We start from the raw sequence: 26,249 nt of genomic DNA on the forward strand, positions 1-26,249 counted from the left end.
GCCTGCTTCCTTATCAATTTGCAGAAAGCAATTTAATGATAAAGGCATGTAAATAGCCAAATAATGAGCATAATGCAGCAAGTACTGCAGCAGCTTTTCATACACCATTCTTTTTTAAAGGGACTTGTAGAGGAGACCCTACTCAAATAAATGGAGGTTAGGCTGCACTAATGCTTGGCAGACTGCTTCATTTTAGGTATAAAACATCAATAGAACACCTCCATAGCAGGGAACAAGCAACTTACTTGCTTGGATACAGGTTATACCCTGCAGTAATTTCATAAGTGATATTGAGAAGAAAGTGTAGGCAAAGGTTGGTGGTACAGCATCTGGCCCTTTCCTTCCATATGCTACCCATACTTTGTTACTTTGTTGTCCAGGATCCCTTTAGGGTCTCCCTTTTCTCACTTTCTAAAGAAGATATTATGTCTCACTTTAAAATGTGACAGCTATTGGGCGACTCAAAAGGAAGATTACCTAAAGCTTCAATAAGCTTTTTCTCTTTCCTGGCATTAGTGATCCATTTACAGCAATGTCAGCAACACAAGTACTCGCAGACCAACAAAGCAGAACCGATTTCACAGCTGTATTGCTGTTTTCCATTACGCTGCTTTTGACGGGCAAGGGACATTGTTTTTATACTTCTCTTTCTAACGATTTCTCCTCTGGTTTATATGTTACAAAACATTTGTCTCTCTGAGCATTGAGTCTTTGGTAAATATTGGTGCCTAATCAAGAACAACACAAGCAATGGGATCAGAGGCAGAAATCTCTTCAGCTAATATTTTTCCTCAGAAATTGGCACATCATATATTAATTTTACCTTTTGAATTAGGTAGAAAGAAGATGCCTTTGGGGGGAAATGGGCTGCTGTAGAGGTATAGCTAATTTCTGACCTTAACACCAATGAAGAAGTGTAAATATGGGGGGTGTTGTTGTTTTGACACCACTGTAGTGTCCAACAAACGGTTGCTTTGAAAAATTATCCCCACATTAGTGTTTTGTGATGGATATTTCAGAAACTTAAAATACTTTATACTAAGGTACTATAGTTTTTCTACTTTATGATTGCAGAATAAAAGATGTTACAAAGATGGCATTATACCTAATTGCAGTGGATAGTAAATATGCAAACATTTAGCTGAAGCATGCATTTGAAGAAGCCTTATATGCAGTAAACTGTGGGTATCTCTGGTAACTTTTAATGTACAAGCTACAGAACTGTCAGCAGAAAGGAAGAAATTCCCTTGACAGGCTCTGTAAAGTACTTGAAACATAGCATTTTCCTCAGGTCCAATGTAGAGCTTGCCTGCTTTTTTTTTTTTTAAATGCTTTCAGTGCATAGTTTTCCAGTTATTTTTAGATCAAAAATTCATCCCCATTGATTTTACTATTCTTGGCGATTAACCAGGGCCGGCTCTCCCGCCAGGCCAACTAGGCATTGGCCTAGAGCGCCGGGTCCTGGATGGGGCGGCGGGTCCTGGATGGGGGCGCCAAAGTTTTTAAGTCCTGCCTCATTGATGGACAGATGAGAATTACCCATTTCAAGATTCTCAGAGTGAGAACTTCCATTTAACTTACTCATTTGACAGCCATCTTTCAGAGATTTCCCCAGCTTTGTGTTTCCTGCATAGGGTAGGAAACTACAACACACACACCTACAACACACCTTCCAATGTTATGATTCCCTTGAGAAAGTAAGATCCCTGTTAGTGGTCGCTATTAGAACCAGTTCTTACATTGGATGTTCAAGTAATGTCCATGGAATGAAGCGTTTTCATCAGCTTTCAGCAGCTGCACTATTTGCAGCCCCTCTCTGCCCAGCAACTGCAGAATATGGCAAAATGTGATTTCTAATTGAAGCCTACCACTTGGAACATACATCACTAGTGTTAGAAGATCTGCACTCACTGCCTTTTCCCCTCAAGCACAATTCCAGGCATTGTTTTTGAAATATACATGGAATCAAATTTGAACATGATATAAAGGCACTAGCACTTGGTGTGGCATCACACTTTGCTGTGTGATGACCTACCCCCAGTGGGTTTAATATTGGCTTTTATTGGGGCTATTCTGTTACCCAAGTACAGATCTCCAGTCCATATTCAGCTGAATAAATTTATTCATCTCAGTATATACCAAGTCCAGACTCCTTACGATATTGCTCCCAGCTTCACTGGCACATACAGCCCCCCTCGCCACATTAAGGTGTGCATCTGGTGATGTGCAGGTATGTGTGTGTTTGTGAGGGGGAGAATTACCCTTGATTTAATCATCTTCCCATCAATTTAAGCAACTACTCAGTTTATTTGGAGTAGTGAGTAAAGAGTGGGATCCGGGAGACCTAGGTTCAGATCTCCACTCTGCCATGAAAGCTAGGTGACTGACCTTGGGCCAGTCACACACACTCCGCCTATTTCAGAGCCTGGTTGTGAAGATAAAATGGAGGAGAGGAGAATGATGTAAGCTGCTTTAAGTCCCCATTGGAGAGTAAGCTGGGCTATAAATTAAGGGGGGGAATTAAATAAAAAGTGACAGCCTCCCCAGACAACCTGCCAGCCTTTTTAGCTTTCAGACTCCTATTCACCAAGTCTTTTAAGAGTTAACCAGTGGGTTTTACTGCTTTGTGATTTACTGATTGTTGGCTTATTAATCACTATCTGCTTGTTTACAGGGGTTTTGTAGTTTTGATTGTCTTTCTTAGCAGGTTTAATTTTGGATTTATAATTTAACAGTAGTTTTAATCTATGAACTGCTTTGGAGACTTTTAAGAGAAAAGCTGGCTATAAATATTTAAAATAGATACAATTACAGATTCACATTTTTTTTCAGGCACTTTGTGCATTGTTTCACAGTGGATGATCTTATGCATTATTTGGGAATGCCTAATATTCTAGTACTCTTGAAACTAAGCAGGTGTGAATCGAAACAGTTCCCAGGTAGGACTGGGAACCCCCATGTAAACTGCTTGAGCTTTCTAAGGAAGACTGAGATAAAAGTCCAATAAATAAAAATTATGACAAAATATCCTGAATTGGACAAAACATTGATCTGATGGTAATTGGGACTGCAAACTGATACCTCCATCCATAAATCTCACTTAAATCAATTTAAATGGTTATGTTATGCTATCTATAGTTTAAAAAAAACACCTTATGTTAGATTTCAAAATTCAAGATGTAGATGTGTGGCAAAAAGTAACTTCAGGGTTTTTTGTGGGGCTGTTTCAGCAAGCCATGAAAGATTGTACACCCGCTGTGAACATGCAAGAAGTGGATCGTTGCAGCATTTATGAGGCTAAAGACATGATTAGCCACAGGAGGTCATTTTTATTCCTAACCAGTAGTCTCAATGACAAACTATGAATTTAGAATTTATCTTAGAATTTATAAATACAAACAGAGCAGAAGAGATATTTTGGTATGTCATTCTTCCCACTGTAGCCCTATACACTCTCTGAAAAGCCCCTTAGCATTAAAGTGCTATGCAGCATATGTGTGGAGAAGTTACAGCCAGAAGGGGAAATCAGCAGAACTTGTGCAACTAAACATGGCTTCGGCTCATTTCCTTCTTTTATCAGCAGGTGCCAATATAGCATTCCACATAGTTCCTGAGGGCTCCTTATCTCTTAGAAATAGTTTTGGGGAGCTGTAGTGATCAGCTTTGTAGTGAACAGTTTTGGGGAGTGATCACAAAAATCCCTTCTGTGAAGTCACTCCATTTATGGTCCAAGAGGATCCAGCTTCTTTCCCAACAACCATCTTGACTGCAGCCTTTTTTCTTGCTCTGTAGTACACCTTTGCCTCTGCTTTCTTAAAACTAACATTTTTATTATTTATAGCAATACATATCTACAAGTTTTTACCTTGTGTGCAGTTTTCACATCTGATTTTTAATATTATGTAAATTATAAAATGAGTGCATTATGTAATACATGTAAACAAACTGATATTCCTCCATCCTGGGGTTGGCCATAGCATTTGGCGAATGCTCAGACGGTGGCTCAGATGTTAAGACGCTGAGCTGCAGATTGGAAGGTTTGTAGATCAGCAGTTCAAGATCCTAGTGCCATGGGACGAAGTGAGCTCCCGTGTCTGGCTCCAGCTCCTGCCAACCTAGCAGTTCGAAAGCAAGAAATTGCAAGTAGATAAATAGGTACCGCTTTGGTGGGAAGGTAACAGTGTTCCACGTGCCTTGGCATTTAGTCACGCCGGCCACATGACCATGGAAACGCCTTTGGACAGCGCTGGCTCTTCAGCTTGGAAATTGAGATGAGCACCGCCCCCTAGAGTTGGATTCAACTGGCTTTCGAGCAAGGGAAACAGTTACATTTACTTCTTTACTGAGGTGATCAACAATCTTTTGGGAGGAGGCTATTGATTTTGCCTACTGACTACAATGCCCTGTCCAATGTGTGAGACTTGAAGCTTGTTACAAATTCATCCACCCTCGGGGTCTTGAAAAGGGGAGTTATGAAGATTCTCAGAACAAGAAAACCTCATAGACTAGTAGCAAAGCTATTTGAGCAGCTCATATTTTATCTGCCTTATCTTTCCATATGAGAGTATTCCTGAAGCCTCTAAGAAATTTACCATGGACATAGCGGAGCTATAGGTGTCCAGGACACCATTGGCCTTAATGAAAAAAAATATGGCAGTGAGCCATACATCTTGGAGTCTAAACTATTGTTCTTCAAAAGGACTATATATTCTACAGCAAAGCCTTTGAGATTGGATCATTAATGGAGACTTCCCCCAGCAGACCAGGAAATTCCTGATTGCCTCAAATGTGGTCACAAAGAGGACTACATAGCTGGAACTAGTTAATTTAATACTGTCTAAATTGTGTTGTTGCTAAGAGCTCACACATTCTCTGGCACGGTATCCAGATGTAGATTGGTGCCAGGAACCAAAGGGCAGAATCTTTTTGCCTCAAAACAAGACAGAGCATCTGCTGTGCTGTTGTCCAAGCCAGGGATGTGGTGCATTGAAATGTTTACATTAACTGCCAGATATGCCATAATAAAATGCCTAAGTAGACTAAGTTTTCACCGAGATGCAGAGTACTGGCTGTTGAGTTGATTATGTTGATCATAGCTTGCTTATCAGACCAGAAACAAGCACCCTTGTTAGCAAACTCATCTTGCCAGAGATGGTACCAGGCCATTCAGCAGAAGAGAAAGTTCATCTTTGGTCTTCTTTGCAGCCTCACATTAGGGCTGCATATCACAGGCCAGCCTCAGTGAGTCCACACCTTCTCTACTTGCCACCTCTGTTAGCAGTTCACTTCTAAAGCTGATGATGTAGGAAAAGACACTTTCTGGTTCTGAACCCCCAAGCAGCAAATGGAGCATACTTATCAGGCCAAGTCTGTTGCCTCAACTCCATCAATTCCAGCCTTGAATCTGCTTTGGCAGATCTGCATCACCGGTCCCCATTGCCTCTCATAGGAGTTTGTTGGAACTTCTCTCTAAAAAGGCTAAAACAAAATCATAGCACAAGAATAAGTCCCTCTCAGCTCTGGCCCTACCTAAGAATGTGGGCATAGCCCCTCCAGTTACCCCTACCATCTTGGAACCTATCCGTCAGGAGGATGTCAAACCCATTCTGTCTCCAGCTCCACTTTGTGAGCTACTGGCCTTAAAGTTGTGAGCGAGTGATTTGGCTACTGCACAAATTAGTTTTCTCTGGAGCCTTCCTTCCTGAGCTAAGACAAAAATGTGTGAGCTGGAAGCTAAAAAACTGTGAGCTAGCTCACACTAACTCTGCTTAGAGGTAACACTGATCTCCACACCTGCATGTGCAAGCTGATTCTCAGTCTGACAGTGAGGTCAGTCAGGGAAAACATCTCCTTACTCTTAACATCAGGTAAGAACCTTAGTCATGTTTCTTTGGAAAAGGCTGATTACAGGGCTCCTGCATTTTCCCACTGGTGCTGTGGCAACCATACCTGTATTTTTCCTCTCCAGCATACGTAACTGACAGGGGAGATTGTTATTATCCTGTGCCTATTATCCTGTGGTTCCATCAACTTCCACCTCAGCAGCTCAAGATCGTCCATTGTTTACAATCCTGGATCCATTCAGCCTTCCCAATGTGCTTCAGATTCAGAAGAGTACACTGATGCTACCTGATCCAAACATAGTTCTGAGTTCCCTTCAGATCTATCAGCAAATGAGACTGTGGGGGATACCACTTCTATAGCTCCAAATGAAGATATCAGACTTGAAAATTGGGTTTTAAAGGCCTGCAACTCATCTGTTAGGTACATATGTAGCTGTCTTATACTGAATCAGACAATTGGTCCATAAAGCTCAGTACTGTCAACTCACACTGGTGGGGCAGTGTTCTTTCATATCACCTACTGCTTGATCCTTTAACTAGAGATTCCAGGAATTGAACCTGGGACCTTCTGCATAAAAAGCAGATGCTCGGAGGCGGGGTTAACGACACAACGATGGCGGACGCCTTTCCCAGCAGCGAGGGGGAGAGGCGCAGCAGGCTCTGTGCTTCCGTGGAAGTTCAGGGAGAGCTTCCAAGCCATAGGGCTTTGAGGGTGAGCCTCTTTTCCTGCAGATGGCAGGGAAATGGAGGCTCCCCTCCACCCTGACGGTCCCTCTCGCTGACTGTGTCCTCTTTGCGAGGCCACAAGCTGTGTCGACCCGATCAAGCGCAGGAGATCTAGCAGAGGAGCGATTAAAAGCGGGGTCAAGATAAGACCATCAATGAACTGTGAGTTACGGAGTGAACTGTGAGTGAAACGAGTGATTTGTCTTCAGAAGAAAATCCCATCCCCCTCAAAGGAAAAACGTTTTGAGCAATAGCATGCTGAGAGAGGGACGCCTCTCAATGCATTTGCATAAACAAGCAGGGGGAGGGAGAGAGTAAACAGATATATGAAGTGAAATCCCCCCCCAAACCCCTTAAGTGGTTGGAGGGGGTGCCTCTTTGAAGTGTTTACATAAACGGTAGAGGGGAGGGGGAGAAAGACAGATGTAAACCGATTCTTCTGAAAGACTTTATCTGCAAGTGTGTAAGCCTGTTGTGGGAGATTTCCATGAGCTTTTAACAACGTATGCGATTGGCAGAGCCAGGAAGAAAGACACTTTACTGAAACTAAAACGTTGAAGCAGCAAATATTTATTTTTTAAAAGAAAATAAGATGGCGAAAACTCTGAGGAGAAGAAAGGAAGTTGACGTCACTGCACTAGTAGCAGAAGCCATCAAGCCGATCTTGGAGCAAATTGTTGGTATTAACCAACAGCTGGCCAAGATAACGATTTGTGTCTCGGCAATTCCAGGAGGCGAGTGGAGAAAAAACTGAATTGAGGGCTCATAAAACAAATGAGATAGACACTAAAATAAGCAACGATCTCAATGAGAAAAGAAGAAAAAGGATTGCAAATGTGCAAGAATCCCTAGGGCGAAGAAGAAAAAGCACAAGAGAAACAGGAGAAGTTTACAAGAAGTTAACCTCTTCTCTGTTCTTAGAAAGTGTCATCTTAAAGTCTGCGGAGAAAAAGGAGCTGGAGGTACCCTTCATAATCAAGAAATCAGTGAGAAGCCATTGGATCCTGAGACCAGAGCGAAAGAGGCTTAAGACTAGCGGTTTTATTCCTTTGGATAGAAGAAGATTGGGCTGCAGTGAACGTCTAAGAAGATATTAAGAAATTAGAGAGTTTTAGCATAGATGTAAAGGCGGAAGGACTTTGCAAATTGCCTTTATGAAGCGAGCGAGAGGAGATGCTCGGGAAATCTTCTCATAACAAGTAACAATCTAACATATAAGCTTAGAAAGACAGGATCTCACAAAGTATATTGTTTATTAACAGCTTTTTTTCCCTTACTAACAGCATTTTAACAGGGAATAATCTCCTAACCTTGGGTTTTTAGTTTAGTGTGGGTTATCTTTTCTTTCTCCCTTAATTGTAGTCACCCTATCCCCAATTTTTCTTGGTAGTTATGTAGTATTATAAAAATAAATAAAAAATCCCCTCCGGGGGCTTAAAAAAAAAAAGCAGATGCTCTACCACTGAGCCATGGCTCTTCTTCTTATGTTAATTCACAGAATGCTAAACTTGCCATCCTATGCAAGGTAATAAGATCCCTATTGTGATGGTCTGGTGATACCAGTCTGTTCACTGGTTTTCAATTTTGAACTCAGCCACTTCTGATGCTTCATTATTGGGCTTGGGGGGTCTTACTCTGGTGAGGCATTTGTGAGTGGTGTTTGGTTCCTCACTGAAATAAATTTACATGTTAATGTATTTAAACTTAAAGCTATTTATTATGTCCTTGTTTAATTTTCAGATCCCTTGTATAACAAGGTCATCTAAATTCAAACAGATGATACATCAGCCATGTATTATCTGATCAAACAAAGGGACTACAGCCTTCATAGTTCTATGCACAGAAGCAACTTCCTTATGGAACTAGGAAATTCAGTGCAGGGCCACCTTGCAAGCTATCCACAGCTCTGGCACAAACAACACCTGAACAGACATTTTGAACAGAGGTCCATACTCTCACCATGAGTGGTCCATTGTAGACAATTTTATCCAACCAATTTTCCATCAGTGAGTATTCTGATATGTGAACCCCTTTGCAACAAGTGAAAATGCAAAGGCATACATTTTTTGCTCCATGGCTGGGATTAACCCAAATTTTGTTAGGGATGTTCAGATCCCTTGGTGGAATATGTCTTTCCCAAATTCCCCTGATTGGCAAGATTCCTTGCAATATCTGTGCAGAGAATTCTCTTTGTATTCTAGAGGCTGTGTTTTGGCCTCAATAACTATGGTTCTCAACCCTCGTGCAGTTTAGCTAAGGGACATTACATACATCGTCTGCATGCCCCAACCTCCTCTACAGGAGGTCAGTCTTACACCATGACATTACCAGGTTATGCCTCATGCGGTGGTTGATAATTTCCTGGATTTGAAATTTTCTCAGCAAGTTACTAATGTTTTTTTTCCCTGAATGCTCACAAAACGTCCACTCGTACTTCCTATGCTTACAAGTGGAAAAGGTTCTCCACATGGATGACTGGTGTTGTAAGAATTTTGGATGTGTGGGTGTGTGTTTAACCCTGTCACCCACACTCCCCCCTCCTTCCCTCAGTTCGTGTGTCTCCTGTGTTGCCCCTTACCATAGGCAGAAGTGCAAGCTTGGAATTCACTAGTCTCTTCTTAAAATAAAACTTATCTTTATTATAGCAAAACATTCAGAGCCCTAGTTCCTAAACATTTGATATAAAACACACAGAAAAGTAAAACATGCAGCAAAGTTTCCCCACCCCATGCAAGCGCATCGAGAGATCTCCCTGGCTGTCTCCTTTGGAGTCAGCTAAAGTCTGTGGGCTCTGGACCAGTATTTTAAACCCAACATCAAAGGAGGAGTTCTTTTTGATGATCATATCAGGTGTTGATTAGCATGGAAGTGGAAATTGCCTATCTGAAAATTGCTTCCTAAAAGATGAGGTTGTATTACAGGAAATATTGTTTCCTTGGTCTCACACAATAAAAGTCCAAAGGGATCAATACAGTGTCATCCAGGTGTCCCCCAATCAGGGAAATAAACTGTGCTTTGATGTTTAGAGAGATGAAAAGCGGGGTATGTGTGTGAACTCTCTGTCTCTCAGGAAGCTAGTGTTATCTTGCCAGGTGTCCAAATGGCCACACATCTTTATTGGGGTTCTGCCACTTCCCAAGCCAGCTGCTTATTGTAAAGTCTCACACGCCCCTGGGCCTGGGAATGTAATGTTGAGTACATATTCAGTGAAAAAAAGGTCAAGCCTGGTTTTTTTTTGTCCAAATGGCCACACATCTTTATTGGGGTTCTGCCACTTCCCAAGCCAGCTGCTTATTGTAAAGTCTCACACGCCCCTGGGCCTGGGAATGTAATGTTGAGTACATATTCAGTGAAAGAAAGGTCAAGCCTGTTTTTTTTTTCTTTTTCTAGCCAGGGCAGAGCCAGATATTGTATATGGAATTCATAACTTAGTTGGTTCATTTTAAACCCAAATACTTCCATCTTTCAATATTTCTTACCACAATCCCCCATTTTTGGGTTTAAAAGGACCCAAACACAATTGGCTACAGGATTCCAACAGAAAATAGGGAAGGAATATTTTTAGCTGCACAAGAAATAGCGAGAAAACATTACAAAACCACCTAACAATGCTTCATGAAAATCATAAAGTAATAGCCGCAATCACACAAAACACATATCCCACCCATAAACTTATAAACTTATTACCTATGACAGAGGAAAAAGACAAAGCAAAAAGCAGGTTTCAGAGTACCTGACTGCGCCTCATGAGAGCCAAGACCGACATGGCTAACAGAGTACCACAGTTTGGTGTGATATTCAGCCTGTAACCATGCAGCGAGGAAAAATCTCAACAAGCTGACACAGAAACAGGTTTCCTTGTGCGCTTACTAATTAAGCTAACACCTTCCAGACCAACAGGCAGACCGGCTGCTATGTTCCTGGGCCTCTACAGCGCGCTAAACACAATTTCCACCAGCTCTCTCTAGCTCTTCCAGGGCCTCACACCTGGCTCCCCTGGGAATTCCATGAATAAAGAATAGATAAAAGAAAATCATACTCACCAATCCAAGCTTCTTGGGGGCAGAAGAGCTCCGTTAGTCACAGCACCATTTGTTGTAAGAATTTTGGGTGTGTGGGTGTGTGTTTAACCCTGTCACCCACACTCCCCCCTCCTTCCCTCAGTTGTGTGTCTCCTGTGTTGCCCCTTACCATAGGCAGAAGTGCAAGCTTGGAATTCACTAGTCTCTTCTTAAAATAAAACTTATCTTTATTATAGCAAAACATTAATAGTTCCTAAACATACACACAGAAAAATAAACATGCAAAACAAAGTTTTTTTCCACCCCATGCATGCGCGTCGAGAGGCACTCTCTAACCGAATCCTTTCGGATTCAGCTGAAGTCTGTGGGCTCTGGACCAGTATTTTAAACCCAACATCAAAGGAGGAGTTCTTTTTGATGATCATATCAGGTGTTGATTAGCATGGAAGTGGAAATTGCCTATCTGAAAATTGCTTCCTAAAAGATGAGGTTGTATTACAGGAAATATTGTTTCCTTGGTCTCACACAATAAAAGTCCAAAGGGATCAATACAGTGTCATCCAGGTGTCCCCCAATCAGGGAAATAAACTGTGCTTTGATGTTTAGAGAGATGAAAAGCGGGGTATGTGTGTGAACTCTCTGTCTCTCAGGAAGCTAGTGTTATCTTGCCAGGTGTCCAAATGGCCACACATCTTTATTGGGGTTCTGCCACTTCCCAAGCCAGCTGCTTATTGTAAAGTCTCACACGCCCCTGGGCCTGGGAATGTAATGTTGAGTACATATTCAGTGAAAGAAAGGTCAAGCCAGTTTTGCTAGCAAGAGCAGAGGCAGATATACATATGTGGATTTATAAACTTAGTTGGCTTTCAATATTTCTTACCACAACTGGCAGAGGTTTTCCTCTTCTACCTGTCCCTTGTCTTTGATGTTATGTTCTCACTCTAAAGTCCTCTGGTTTTACCTCATCTTCCCTAAAGGTGGATTTGGCTGCCATATCAGCCTCTTATGCTCTGAAAGAAGGTAAAACATTTTTGTTGTACCGTACTTCTAAATAAGTCTATCAATGGCTACTAGCCACAGTGACTGAGAGGAACCTCCACATTCAGAGGCTTAAGCCTCTGAATCCCAGAGCTAGGAGGCAACATCAGGGGAAGGCCTCAGCCTCTCTGCTCTGCTGTTGGCCATCCAGAAGAACTGGTTGGCCATTGGGTGAGATAGGATGCTGGACTAGATGTTCTAGGGGTCTGATCCAGTAGGACTTTTCTTATATTCTTATGGTTTATGAAAGAGATATTTAACATTTTCAAACCTAAGGTCCTTATAGTACCACCTTTCTTTAGTCTTGTGTCAATTGATGTGTAATCTACTTGAGCCTTTGGCTACTTGTTTCCTACTTTACTTTCCCTAAAAGTCTGTTTTCTAGTGGTTATTACTTCTGCCTGAAGAGTTGGGGAACTAACAGTACTCCATGCAAATTGTCCTTTTATTAAGTTCCATGGTGAAAAGGTGGTTTTGCATCCCAGTCTCCAATTTGTTCCTAAAGTTGTGTCTACATTTCATTTGTCACAAGATACCACTTTACCATATCTGCCCTCATCAGATATGAAACATACACTGAACACATTGGATATTAAAAGAGCTTTATTATTATTATTTTTAGAAAGAATACACTCATTTTGAAAAGATCCGTATCTCTTCTTTGTCATTCTGGTCCCGGTAAAGGCAAATCTGCTTTTGCTCAGATGGATTGTGATCACCATTAAACTGTGTTATCAGCAAGCTTGAGTGTCTTGTCCCTTCCAACATGGACACATTGCACTACAGCTTAACTTTTTTTCAGTAGCTTCTCTCCATGGCCTCATGGTCTTCATTTGACACTTTTGTAGGTCATTACTCTGTGGACATTAAAGAAAGGAGTTAGCAGTGGGAAAGGCCATATTACATGCTTTCTTTTGCTGAGAACCTCACTCCTACCTCCTTAGTGAGTAGCTTGTTAGACTCCCATCAAATGTCTTCTGTGCAAGGCACACATTCCTTCCCTCCTGGCCCCCTCTGTGACCTCTCTTCTGCTTATTCTTTCTTCTGGAGTTTCTGTATCTTGGGAGACCTGAAGGAAGAAAGCACTCCTCCCACCTGGCATGTGACTGTTTCAGTGGGAAAACTTCACCTCCTGCACTGTGGAGGAAGAGCACCCCCGCAAGTGTTGTAAAGCTAGGTAATTCTTTTCTGTGGTTGGCCTTGGCAAGTGCAGTTTCAGTCTTTGCCTGCACAGAAGACGTTTGATGAAAAACAGTCACACAGTGCAACCCTGTTTTACCCTTTTGCTTTTGGGGGAACATGTACGTATTATTGAAAGAGTAGGTTTTTAAAGATCTATCCATTGAAACAAGATCTTGTGTACTGAAAGATCTCTGTTAATTGAATATTATTTTAATGACAATATTACGGAAAGCTCTTTTGAGTGTATCATAAAAATGATTCACACCCTGACGTGATGACCCAGTATGTAAAGTTCAGATATCTTCCTAGTATGACCTAATTTATTTAGACATCTTTGTGGGCTTTCAAAACATTTAGGCAAGTCATGATTTAGCTACCTAAGAGAGCACTTCATTTTTGTTCATGTGCCTATGTTTATTTCCCACAAGTGTGCAAATCTATTCCCTAGCAGGTAGAATTTTGGCCTTCTCTGCCTTTATCTCTCCCCATATACTGGCAGTGCCCTGGAAGTTTACCAACAAGTTCTCTAAGTTGCATGTCTGGGAGCCTTGAGGCTCATCCAGTTAGTGTGTGGCTTCTAGGCCAGTCTTGCTAAAATTCACAGAGACCATACAGGCAAAAGAACAGCCCACTGACATGGCCTTATGTAGACTAATAACTTCCTGGAACTTGAAATCTAAAAGACTAAAGTTCAGGGGGGTGTTAGCAATCTAAAATGAGACTATAGTCCTAAACAGAATCACAACCTTCTAAATATGTTAAAATCAATGGGCTTAGGAGGGTGCAACTCTGCTTAGGATACACTTGAGTGTCATATATGACACTAGTTAGCTGCACTGTAAAACTGAAGGAAGTGTAACATGCACAACAGAAGTCATGGTACATGGTGAGCAGCAGGGCTTTTTTTTTCTGGGGGAACACACCGGAACAGAGTTCTGGAACCTCTTCGACAAAATTCTTTTTAAAATGTTTAAAAGTTCATGAGTTTTCAGTGTACAGATTGAAAACTTCATTTCCCTCTTGAGAGTTCTGGCACCTCTTTTTTTTTTTTAAGGCCCTGATTAGGAGTATCCTTTCTTAGGCTGCAGGAAATTCTGTTGGGGGAATGGCTACTATGCTTAGAGGAGTGGTAGGATACAGGTCAGTGTAATTAACAGGCATCCTTAAAGTAGGAAAATTGATGAATTAACCTAAAGTTTTCGGAGTACCACATTTAGTGTAGTGGACAGAATCACAGATTAGTAAAGAAACATGGGGCTAAGTACCTGTCAGTGTCCCTGACTCCTTCACTCAGTTCTTGGCCATGACACATTCCAAATTTTGTGTATATCTGAAGTTCTTTGTTTCCATAGCCGCATGTGTATTTGTATATGAAATCTGAAAATTTTAATAAAACCTTCCAAGAAATAATATCTGGCATTCTTTGGTAGGACATCAGTAAGTTCGCTGGACTCAAGAGTTGGTTCAGTCATAGGATAAGTAGTTTGGATAATAGCCTGATTCACTGGTATTGGAGGTTGGTCCTGCACAAACCCTGCTTGTGGTAGCTATGTTCTATCTCAATTGCAATATACTCAAAAACACTTTCCCTGGTTGAATTTCGAGCAGACTCTCCAAAAGCAATCCCTCTTGGGCAGTTATTCTATGTAAGGACATCCAGTTTCTTATCTTGGATGATGACCTTTGAACCAGAATCTCAATCTACAAGCTTTGTTATTGCACATCAGCTGTGAACTGTTAGCTGCACTGAGCCTAGAGATGTAAAATTTCCAGAAATTTTGAAGCTCGGGAAAAAACCTGGGTTTTTTCGGGGGGAAACGGAAATTTTCGGAAAAATTGAAAAAAATGCTACATTAGCATTTCTTTTGTCTTTTCTAGATTGAAAGTCATCTTTTTTAGGAACTAGGAACATAAAATATGACTATGGACATTTTTACTTGGCATGAAATTATCACAACTAGCATATTAAAAATATAGTGTATCCAAACAGTTATTACAAACAGAATACCCACCCACATGCAAAAACAAAACTGAAACCTTTTTCTTTTCTTCTGACAATCACACCTCCATAAAATATTTTATTCATCATGTTAAAATAAAACGTTACATAATCATTTTTTTTTCTTTTCTTTTCTTTTTTCAGTTTTTCCAATTTTTCGGGAAAAAACAGAAAGGCTTCAGGAAAAAAAACGGGAAAAAAATATTTCCCCCCTGAATTTTTCCATTTTTTTCCCGGGCCTTCACATCTCTAACTGAGCCACAATTGCTAGTTATAGAAGACAGTGACCCTTTGTCCAGCTCACAGGCCTGTCTGAATATTTCAAAATACTTATAATGGCGCTGATTCCTAATAAGTGTATGCCACCCCTCCCATGTAAATGCTGAATTCTGTTGTTTGCTTTTCCTTATTTGTTTCAGGAGGTTATCTCCTGTCTGAGGTAGTTGTCAGGGAAGAAAACTTCCTTCAAGTCAATCCTGGAGGATCCTGTTCCCTAGCAGTGATGCCACTGGCAGAAGGCCCCAGCTGAAGCCTTCAACCTAAATTTATTACCACAGTACAGAGTGCAACTCCTTGTATGTAATACATTGTTGAGAGATACTAGCATCCTGAACTATGTTCTGTTACAAGTAACAGAAGATATTATCAAGATTGAATGTTTTGTTGGCAGTGACTGGCAACCCTCAGGAGACTGTGGGAGGCAAGGCTTACTTAAATGAAGTCTGCTGATGCCATGACATCACTTCCAGGTATGTCACTGGAAGTTACACCATCACAGCACTGGAGACTCTAGGATTCACCCAAAACTTTAGTTTTACTGCCAAAGCTGGGAGTGATGTCACAGCATGATGAACAGATACCATTTTGCCCCTTCCAGTCCCCACCCCCACCCCATTAAGTGCCAGCTGGGGTTCCCCTGCCAGCAGTGGGGAAATGCAAACCACAGAGAGAGATCACGGGATGGAGGTAGAAAGGAAACAAACAACTGTGATGTACTGTGCTAAAAAAGTCTTCACAGACTTGAAAATACCTTTTCCAGTATTCAGTTTACTTGAAGCAATTCAAATGGCATCAACACCAATGAACCATGCATATTATATCTCATTTAGTGTATAACTAATACACACTAATGGATTTGATGTGTTTTACTAGAAGATATGACTAGAGTGTTTGCCAAATGGCTTGATATTATATAGGTATTTCAACGCTACCCACTTTGATAAAGTTATACACGAAACAAGATATAATATGCATGGTTCGTTGGTGCTGATGGCATTTGAATTGCTTCAGGTAAACTGAATATTGGAAAAAGGATTTTCAAGCAGTGGGGAAATGGCAAGCCTATAATGTACTGATTTCTACAATATGCTTTCTTTCTAAATATTGTTGCAAAACAACATATTATTGAGTCATACAGTTAAGTATAAAAAATTATAGCATGATGTGTCTCCTTGTGTTCCATTTTTTCCTTACTTAAAAGCACTAACATTACATCATAATAAAATATAAAGCTGGAGTTTAAAAGAGAACCCTAAACTGTAAAAGCCTACAGTGTACACTTTTGGGCTTGAACCTCTTGTGGCTATATCATTTTATGCATAATCCTGCATTCCTTGTGCTGGATTTTGATTCAAGAAGTTGAATAACCATTACAAGAAAGATCAAGGTGGGCAGCCATTGACTCTAACTTTGTTGCATTACAAGAATGATTCAAGAGCTAGTTTATTCATACTTGGCAACAATAATAATCAGAATATTGGTTTTAAAACCACCCTATAAATCTTAGGTAGAAGGGCTGGGGAAGACTTATATCCTGAAATCTGGGAGACCTGTTGCTAATCCTAAAACATGAAATTAAACACGAGTATAATGAGGCAGTCTTCAAATGCCATTCTCAAATTGTCATCTTTATTCTTCTTTGATGGGCCTGCCCTAAAGCTGCAGGGGGTGGGGGGTGGGTATTAACGAATGAAATAATGAGAACCAAACTGAACCAATGTTATTTTTGCTACTTATACATAACAAATGTTTTCCATAACACAGAGAAATTATCATAGCATCTAGGGTATTATGTGCTAAGTGGTGGGAGGGTTCTGATCATTAATCATTAATTAAAGAATTGAACTATACACTGATGGCAAAAATAACTATGTTGAGGTACTAAAGGAAAAAAAGACAGAAAACTTATCCTTTTGATTTTAATTGGTTATTTTAGTTTTGAAAGACAGAATTATTAACTGGTATGATTAATTGGTATGACTAAGAGAAACATTATAAAAACTACTGGATTTAAAAACAAAAAGAAACATTAAATATCAAAATACGTGAAAGCTCTATTAGATTAAACCAAAGATCTATCTAAGCCAGTATTGCATTTCTACTAGTAGCCGAACAAGTGCTGTTTGGAAACCCACAATCAAGACATGATTTCCCTGTTTGCCATCCCCTTGCCCAGCAACTAGTATTCAGAGGTATGTTGCCTCTGAATATAGAGTTGAGGGTTGTTAACTACAATAGCTATCTACTATGAATTTATTGTTGTGACTCAGATAACCCAAGCTAGCACTGTCTCATCAGGTCTTGGGAGCTAAGCAGGCTCGGCCCTGGCTAGTATTTGGATGGGAGACCACCAAAGAATACCAGGGTTGTGACACAGAATCAGGCAATGGCAAACCACCTCTGAACATCTCTTGCCTTGAAAACTCTACAGTGTCACCATAGGTCAGCTATGACTTCACTTACTCAGAGCTATTAAGGTTGGGGCTTAAACACTATTCCAATCACTCGCTGCCACCATTCATTCATATCCTATAATATATAGACCAGTGTATTAAATCACTGTTTTTCCATTGTTTGTCACTCACCTGGAGATTGGCCAAGCTGGTTCCCCAGGAGGAAATGGCTGGTTTGGAGGGTAGAGTCTGTGGAGCTGTCTGAGGTCCCACCCCTCCTCAAACCCCAACTTCTCCAGGCTCCACCCCTCAAATCTCCAGGAATTTTCCAACCTAGAGCTGACAATCGTGTCTCTTTTCAGCCAACCATCAACCTACTGTTATCTCCCCTCTGACCTCAGGTTTCCAACACTTCCCCTCTCCCTGCAGCCTCTACCTAGTAAATATATTGTTGATTGATTGATTTGATTTTTACTCCGCCCTCCCCACCGAGGCAGGCTCAGGGCGGCTTACATAAGAAACAATAGATAAGACAACAATATAAATATCCATATAAAATACACAAAAGTCATTAAAACCATTAAAATAACGATGGCAGTATAGCCAGGGATCATTTTGTAGAAAAAGAGGTGCAGGAGCTTATTAGCATAACTCATTAGCATAACTTATTTGCATATGTCACACCCCCTGACATCACCGGAAGTGTGTCAGAAGGCAACACTTACCGCTCAGGCTCCACTGGACTGTTTCGGATTGCTAGCTATTGTGTGGGGGGAATGTGCAGATCTGTCCTCGCAGAGGAGAGAGAGCTTGTACCTGAATAAAACCTGGTCTTAAAGGTGCCACTGGACTGTTTTGGACCGGGGTGGCACGGGGGCTCTGCAATTTACCTGGCTGCTTCTTGCTCTGACTGAGGGCTGCTGGGAGCAGGGGGTGGGACTTGTTGGATGTGCCCGTCCCCTGGGCTCCTTACTGCCGGAGCTCCGCTCCTGTGCACTCCTGCAGGAAATGACCCCTGGGTATAGCTGTGGTAAAGTGCATTCAGACAGAATTGGCACGGGGCATAGATGATAACACAGCTCCTTACCTAAATGCCTGGTGAAAGAGCTCCATTTTTGCGGTCCTTCCAGTAAGTTGGAGCTGCCACGGAAAAGGCCCTGGTCCTGGTTGATACCAGCCTGGTGTCCTTGGGACCAGGGCGGGCCAGACGATTTTGTGACCCTGACCATAGTGCTCTCTGGGGAACATGTGGGGAAAGGCAGTCCCTCAGGTAGGTAGGTCCCTGACCATAAAGGGAAGAGGAACATACCCAGCCCCCAGCCAATGGCACACGAGTATTCTTGAGTGGCGGTTGATGGGCCAATATCTGATGGAGCACACAGCACAGCCAATGGGAGAGCTGGAAAGTGCCAGGCCAAAGTAGGCCTTGAAAGGGTCTCCTCCCCCCATCTTTTCACTGACAGAACCAAGCTAGCAATGGCTACTGAGGGGAAAAATTAGCCCAACAGCCATAACCTAGGTCTGGCAGACCCTGCTCTGAGGTACTAACTGCTACGCCACACTGAATGTCCTAGTGGGGCTGTTGCTGGTGAACAGGAGCAAGCAGCCAGGCCTCGTAAAGTCATGCCAGTCAGGTGTTATCAAGTCATCTAGAGGGCGCTGCCAGGCCTAGGGTAGCCAACCTCTAGGTGGAGCCTGAAGATCACCTGATATCACAATTAAACTCCAGACAACAGATCTCTGTCCCCCTGGAGAAAATAAATGCTTTGGAGGGTGGACTTTATGGGATTCTATTCACCTGAGGACTCTCCCCTCCCCAAACTTTGGCTTACATAGACTCCACCACAAAATCTCCAGGAATTTCCCAACCTGGAGCTGTCAACCCTAGTCAGGACTGGCCCCAATGAATTCCTCACAAAGGCCAAAGTAGGCCTTGAAAGGGTCTCCTCCCCCCACCTTTTCACTGACAGAACCAAGCTAGCAATGGCCACTGAGGGGGGAAATTAGCCCAGCAGCAGGAGGAGAAGGGAATTACTTGATGGCTGCTGGCTCAGCTCAGTAGCCAGCCAGCCTTGGAGGAGCCAAGCAGGAGAAGTGGCAGCAGTAGAAGCCTCTTCCTGAGCAGGGAACAGTAGTTTCATTAGCCAGTCAGATGCAGAAGCATCTTCGTCAGGAGAGACAGCCGTTTTGGCAGTTTGTTCTGACAGGGAACAGTGACTGAGGCAGCAGAGAGCGGGGAAGAGGAACATACCCAGCATCCAGCCAATGGCACGCGAGTATTCTTGAGTGGCGGTTGATGAGCCAATAGCTGATGGAGCACACAGCACAGCCAATGGGAGAGCTGGAAAGTGCCAGTATCTTAGGGCTTTATATATATCAGATCAGATATTGCTTGATTTTACTGAATGAATAACCTATTTACAATGAACTTGTATTTGAGTAAAAAGAGAGTTTTAAATCATGTATATAACAGAAGACAGTTGGGAGTGCATTCATATACATACATCCATAAAAGAAATCTTGATTGCAGAGAAGAACAGAAGAAATATTTTAGCATGTTGTGGAGTCATCCTTAAGTGTCTAGAGCCTTGACTCTCCTGTAAAAGAGGTGTCATAATTCCATATGTCCTCAATTTCTAGTCTTTCTTTTATTGCACAGTATTGAAATGTACTACGAGTAATTAAGTTTATTATCTGTGTCCTAATGTGAGCTGTTCTTTGCACAGATTACTACTGTGCAAAAAGAGAGAGGTCATTTAGAAAGAGTCCTGGAGTCTGCCCTTTATTACAATAGTGCTTTCAAAGATAATGGTCCAGACCTACAGTTTTTGCAGTCTGTTCAAAGGACATGTCAGTTTACCAAGGCATTAGCTGACATTCTAATAACACCAATTAAACAATTTGCCTGAGACACTTGTCCCCAAAGCAGAGATTTGGGCACTAAATATTATGTTTTACTGTTGCTGAGATGAGAATATAGAATTTTCTCAATAATGTCTGCTTGGAGATTCTTATATTTATACCAATTATAGCAAGTATTTTCCCCATTTTAATGAGCTAATACATACCTTAAAAGGTTATATAAGTTATCAATTTCATTCCATTGTTCATAATCTGATGATTTTATTGTATTGAAGTACATAGCTTAACATTAAACCATTCATATTAGTACATATAGTTTTATAAAGCAAATAACTTTTGTTTATCAGTAAATGGAATTGTTAATGATCATTTGATAGTCTCTTGGTACTATTCAAAAGAAATGATTTCATCCAAAGAATTGGTTCTGCTGCTGTTATTCTGCATATGCTAATTTTCTTGATTAATTTTGAGAACATCTGCATATAATTCCTGCATGTTTAATGGTAGTGAGATCATGCTGCTTTTCAAATCACTGCAGTAGACTTTACTTTCTAGACAGTCTAGAATTTATATCTAATTGGGATGCCAAACTTACAAAGGTACAAAGCCTAAGTGTGTAATTACGTAATTTTCTCTTGATCTTTCAGAGTCTTTCTGCGAGCAATTAATCAGTATGCAGATATGCTAAACAAAAAATTTCTTGATCAAGCCAACTTTGAGCTACAGGTAAGTAGTGTGAATATTGTTTTCACTGCTCTGTGCTGATTTAAGTTGTCTTCCTTCCCAGCCTTTAACTTTGTATTTCTTACCTATTTTATTTTTAATTGGTTAATTTCAGGTGGGTAGCTGTGTTGATTTGAAGCAGCAGAACAGAGTTTGAGTCCAGTGGCACCTTTAAGACCAACACATTTTTATTCAAGGCATAAGCTTTTGTGTGCAAGCACACTTCTTCAGTGCTTACACATGAAAGCTTATACCTTGAATAAATGTTTGTTGGCCACTGGATTCAAATGTTTAATTGGTTACTGAATTTGCCACTCATGCTTTCAGTAGGTTGCCAGCATGACTGAGTGCTGTTGGATTTAGATAAAAGCAGAATCTAGGGCTCACAAATAGCCCCCTTAAACAAGAAAATGTTCACTTTGGTCACCTAAACTTTACAGAGCTGTTTCATTTAGCCTGAGGTCTAGTCAAAATTGAATGTGTGTATGGAATAGGCAGAAAAAGTCTAGAGGGTATGTCACAAACATGGGGCAACATTTTTATTCACAAGTAGAGGGAGTCTATAGAGTCTTAGCAGCAAAGAACTTCCTGTGCTTGATGACTGGGCAAAAAATAACAAGTTCCATTGCCATCTTCCCTGTTTTTATCTATTGTTTCTAGGGTTGCCAGGTCCCCTTGTTGCACTTGCAGGGGGATTTAGGGGGCATTCTGGTGGCGGACAGAGACATTGTATGATGTGCTGACGTCACCCAGAAGTGATGTCAGCTCATCAGGGTCAAACTCCATGGTAAAAATGGCCTCAAACCATAGAGTTTTCCCCAAAAAGCAGAGCATCAGCGCCCCCCCCCAATGTCACTGACACACTGACATCACTTCCAGGTGCATCGCACATGGCATTGGCGTGGAGGTAATTTCCTCCCACTGGCCACCTGGTCAGCAGTGGGCAGGAGCCCCAAAAATTGGGGGATCCCCTGCTCCCACCGGGGAATGGGAACCTGAATTGTTTCCATGCACACATACATACTAGAATGTATATATAGAACCTGTAAGAAGGAAATGGAGATGAACTGCTTTAAGGGCAAATTCTTCATTGTTTCAAGACTGGTTTCTCTCCCTTCCATCATGCTATTTTTGTCAGTTTAGGTTGTTTTGATCTTGTTTTGCTCAAGATGATGTCAGTCCTGCCTCCTGTGGAATAATGCAAAGGCAGGTAGAGAAAAAGGCCAAGACAAATCTACAGACAGCAGAAGCAGGTCTCTTGAGTGTTTCACTGTTAGAACAGTGGGCACTCAATAAAATTGCTGAGCAGTCGGGTTAGAACAGATAAAAGGAAGTACTTCTTCACCCAAAGAGTGATTAACACATGGAATTCACTGCATCAGGAGGTGATGGTGGCTACAAGCATGGACGGCTTCAAGAGGGACTTAGATAAACATATGGAGCAGAGTTCCATCAGTGGCTATTAGCCACAAGGTATAAATAGGAACTCTCAGGCTGGGGCAAGTGATGCTCTGTCTTCTTGGTGCTTGGGGGGGCAGTGGGAGGGCTTCCAGTGTCCTGGCCCCACTGATGGACCTCCTGATGGCACCTGGTATTTTTGGCCACTGTGTGACAGAGTGTTGGACTGGATGGGCCTTTGGCCTGATCCAACATTGGCTTCTTTTATGTTCTTGACAATGTGAAGTATCAGCTGCCCTTTTAGACGTACTGGGGTAAAGATCCTTGGCTGTTGGGATAAGGGTTCATGTGTTTCCTCACTTTAGTTTGAGCCAGGTGATGGTTCACAAGCTAAATCACTTCATGCCATCTCTCAAGTCACTGTGAGTTGTGTTTCTGAGAAAGAAGAAGAAAAAGAAGAGATTGGATTTATGCCCCACCTTCCACTACCAAAAGGAGAGCGGCTTACAAACTCCTTCCCCTTCCCCTCCCCATAAGGTAGGTGGGGCTGAGAGAGAGAAACTGCTCTTTCAAGAACAGCTCTGACAGAACTATGGCTTGCCCAAGGTCATCCAGCAGCTGCAAGTGGATGAGTGGGGAATCAAACCCAATTCTCCCAGATTAGAGTCCACACACTTAGCAACTACACCAAACGGGCCCTGGAAAATTCAAATAGTGGCCTGCTTGGAAGCTGGCAGCAGTTTTTTAGATGATGATCTCCAGTTTCTGGTTATGAGGAGAGCCTTGGTTCCTATCCTGTAGACATGAAATTATCATTAGTGGTCAAAGGCTCTGCTCTGGCAGGGAGAGGAACAACTCAGAAATGTTGAAAAGTTGTATCTGAGTTAGAACTGATAGGTGAGTCTTTGGTGACTAGTGTCATCCCTGTATTCACATTAAGTGCTTTTCGGGACACAATCTACAAAAGTAGCTCAATGTGATACTCATAACTGAATGACTGATCAATTATACCGTGGATGGATAAATCTGGTTGTATGAATCTGTCTTAAATATTGCTGTTACAAGAAATAAACTTGATGTGTACCTGTTTATTGTAGATCTTTAGTCGCTGAGTTTTGATGCAGCTATATTAAGTGATGCAAATTATTTATAACCACATCTTAAAACTTTAAAAGTATTCATTACAAAAATTATAGTTGAATAACACTATTTGCCCTTGATTCTGATATTATTCAAATCCTACAACACTTAGTCATGCTAGCAACCTACTGAGAGCTTGAGTGTTCTAATTAATTTGCATATGAATTTATCTTTAGTCTCAATCAAGCAAAAATAGGATCACTTCCTGTTTACTCGACATGGAATATTCAGAAACCTCTCTTCTGTGTTCTGCTGAAACTAAATTCTGTGGCTGTGCTTCAGATCTTTTACATTGTGTGGCTTTGTTAGAGTTCTGTAGAACCATAAAGAGCAGCCTTTCACGCGTGTTCCTCAGCCTACTATTGAGAAATTTTCTTTGGGTAATTTTCCTTGACTTTATGTGCAACACAAATCGACCTGAATGAACTCCTCATTTGTTTTTGTTTGAACCATCACAAAATCTTTGGTTTCAATGTAAGTGCAGACGGGCAAGCTTGTTTAATGAGAACTGTGTGTGATGCTGCAGTATTCAGTTACTATGAATGAAAAGAGCTTGGTGTCTTCTTATTTATATATTTTCAGTAGTACAGATATCCCCCAAATTTAATACTGACTAATAATTTTTGTGCTGTTTATGATTTGCAGCTTTGGAACAACTATTTCCACCTTGCTGTTGCTTTTCTTACCCAAGAATCACTGCAACTTGAGAACTTTTCAAGTACCAAAAGAGGCAAGATACTTAACAAGTGAGTTGCTTTCTAAGTATAAAATCATGAACAAGAAGTTGAGAGTTGATTAACATAATATTATTTTAGCTGCTTTACAAAATTCAGAATCTATTGAGATGCAATCATAGTATGATGAAAGGTTAGTTCAGAAACCCTGAATCAAGTATTTACCATATTCTTTTGACTCTACTCAAGATCCAAAATTATAGGATGAAGCAAATGTTTATCTGACAATATATTCATGGAATCAAGGCAATTCGGAATTAAAGTATTAGAAAGCTCTACTTTTAAAGCCACTTTAGGTTTGCGCTTATTCTAATCTCATTACGTGAGTGTTGCATTACTGCCTTAATTCTTAAAGACCTTTTGTAACTAATCTTCCTAACTGCTGTGGTTTTGGGGGAATCAAGGCAATTCGGAATTAAAGTATTAGAAAGCTCTACTTTTAAAGCCACTTTAGGTTTGCGCTTAATCTAATCCCATTACATGAGTGTTGCATTACTGCCTTAATTCTTAAAGACCTTTTGTAACTAATCTTCCTAACTGCTGTGGTTTTGGGGTGTGTGTGTGTGTGTGTGTGTGTGTATGTGTATATATATATATATATATAGTTTCTTAGACTATAATAAAGTATTCAGTTTTTTAAAACTGTAGTCTGAGAAATAATAGATAGGGAAGGTTTTCAATATTTTTGTGAGGGCCGCTAAAAGTTGTACTCCAGCCCCCCTCCCCGGTATTTAGAGCACTGTCTTGCAAATATACTCCTTAGGGAAGCACCATCCACCTTGTGCTTCCCCTGTTCATCTTTGTGTGCTGAGGGCAGGCCTGCAGAGGAGAAGTTTCTGGCAGCTTCTAGACCTCTAGTGTTCATTAGGGAGTACCCCAGTAGCGGGGGCACTGGCTCATTTAAGAGGGGAATCCTTTTGTGGAACTCCTAATAATTTCTCCTAGAGGGCAGCCTTTAATCTTAAGGCATGGTCTTGTTGGGCCTTGGGAGCAAAAATGGCGCAGGCCTTACGTGCAGCCGGATTATGCCTTTCACCTAAACATTGAGAATGTTCATCATTAGTCACCATCTTGGTGCCATAGTCCAGACACTTGTTAAGAAATGCCATCCTGAAGGATGGTAGAAGAAGTAAGTCTGAGGTAAATTGTCTCACAAAGACTCCTGTGGTGAGAGCAAAGCAACGGCAGAAAAAGGACTCAGGATGTTCCCCCCTCCCCTTCGTCTAGGCTTGCCAAGTCCCCCCAGGGGGCGGGGAAACCCCTGCCCCAGAGGCCTGTTCCCCGCCGCCAGCAGATTGGGTCCTGGGGGGAACCCCACCCTGACGTGCATGTCACCCAGAAGTGATGCGACCACGGCAGGCACGCTGAGGCAGGGCCACGGTCATCTGAGGGAAAACTCTATGGTTTCCCCTCGGATGGTTGTGGCCCTACCCCCAGTGTGCCCGGCGTGGTCGCGTCACTTCCGAGTGATGTGGATGCGGCGCGCGCGCACTCCAGCCGCCAGCCGGGAGTCCCCTGCTACGGCAAAATTCAGACTTGGCAACCCTACCTTCGTCACATGACCTTTGAGTGGGAAAATACAGCCACTCCTAATGCCGAGGGGTGGGGGAGTACTCAATCTTAAAAGTTCTAGAAGCTGTCAGAAACTTCTCTGCAAATGAAAAGGTAAAACTCTCTCAACAATTTTTTTTATCAAAGACAAATAATAATGCTCATAGAAATATATTAAATATACTGAATATATAAACACATACAATACTTCTAGAAAATGTAATGTACATTATAAAGTCTCACAAACTACAGAACGATAATTCTTGAAAGACACACTATCCTACATAGTCCACAATCACAAGCCCTCCAAGGGTCCATAGAACAGTCCATAGAAAAAATACTATCCAGTGTACCCCAAT

General features: G+C 41.5%; 1 protein-coding gene across 1 annotated transcript in view; it reads left to right on the top strand.

The window, feature by feature from the left end:
- The window catches only part of LOC107106402 (dedicator of cytokinesis protein 1), a 288,943-nt gene that overhangs the window by 87,019 nt on the left and 175,675 nt on the right, over positions 1–26,249 (top strand). The window contains exons 4-5 of the mRNA XM_015406534.1: positions 20,992–21,070; positions 24,251–24,351. Of these exons, the coding sequence (XP_015262020.1) occupies positions 20,992–21,070; positions 24,251–24,351 (180 nt within the window). The remainder of the gene's footprint in view (positions 1–20,991; positions 21,071–24,250; positions 24,352–26,249) is intronic.

Source organism: Gekko japonicus, unplaced genomic scaffold (genome assembly GCF_001447785.1).
Source record: "Gekko japonicus isolate JY-2015 unplaced genomic scaffold, Gekko_japonicus_V1.1 scaffold23, whole genome shotgun sequence".
Lineage (NCBI taxonomy): Eukaryota > Metazoa > Chordata > Lepidosauria > Squamata > Gekkonidae > Gekko > Gekko japonicus.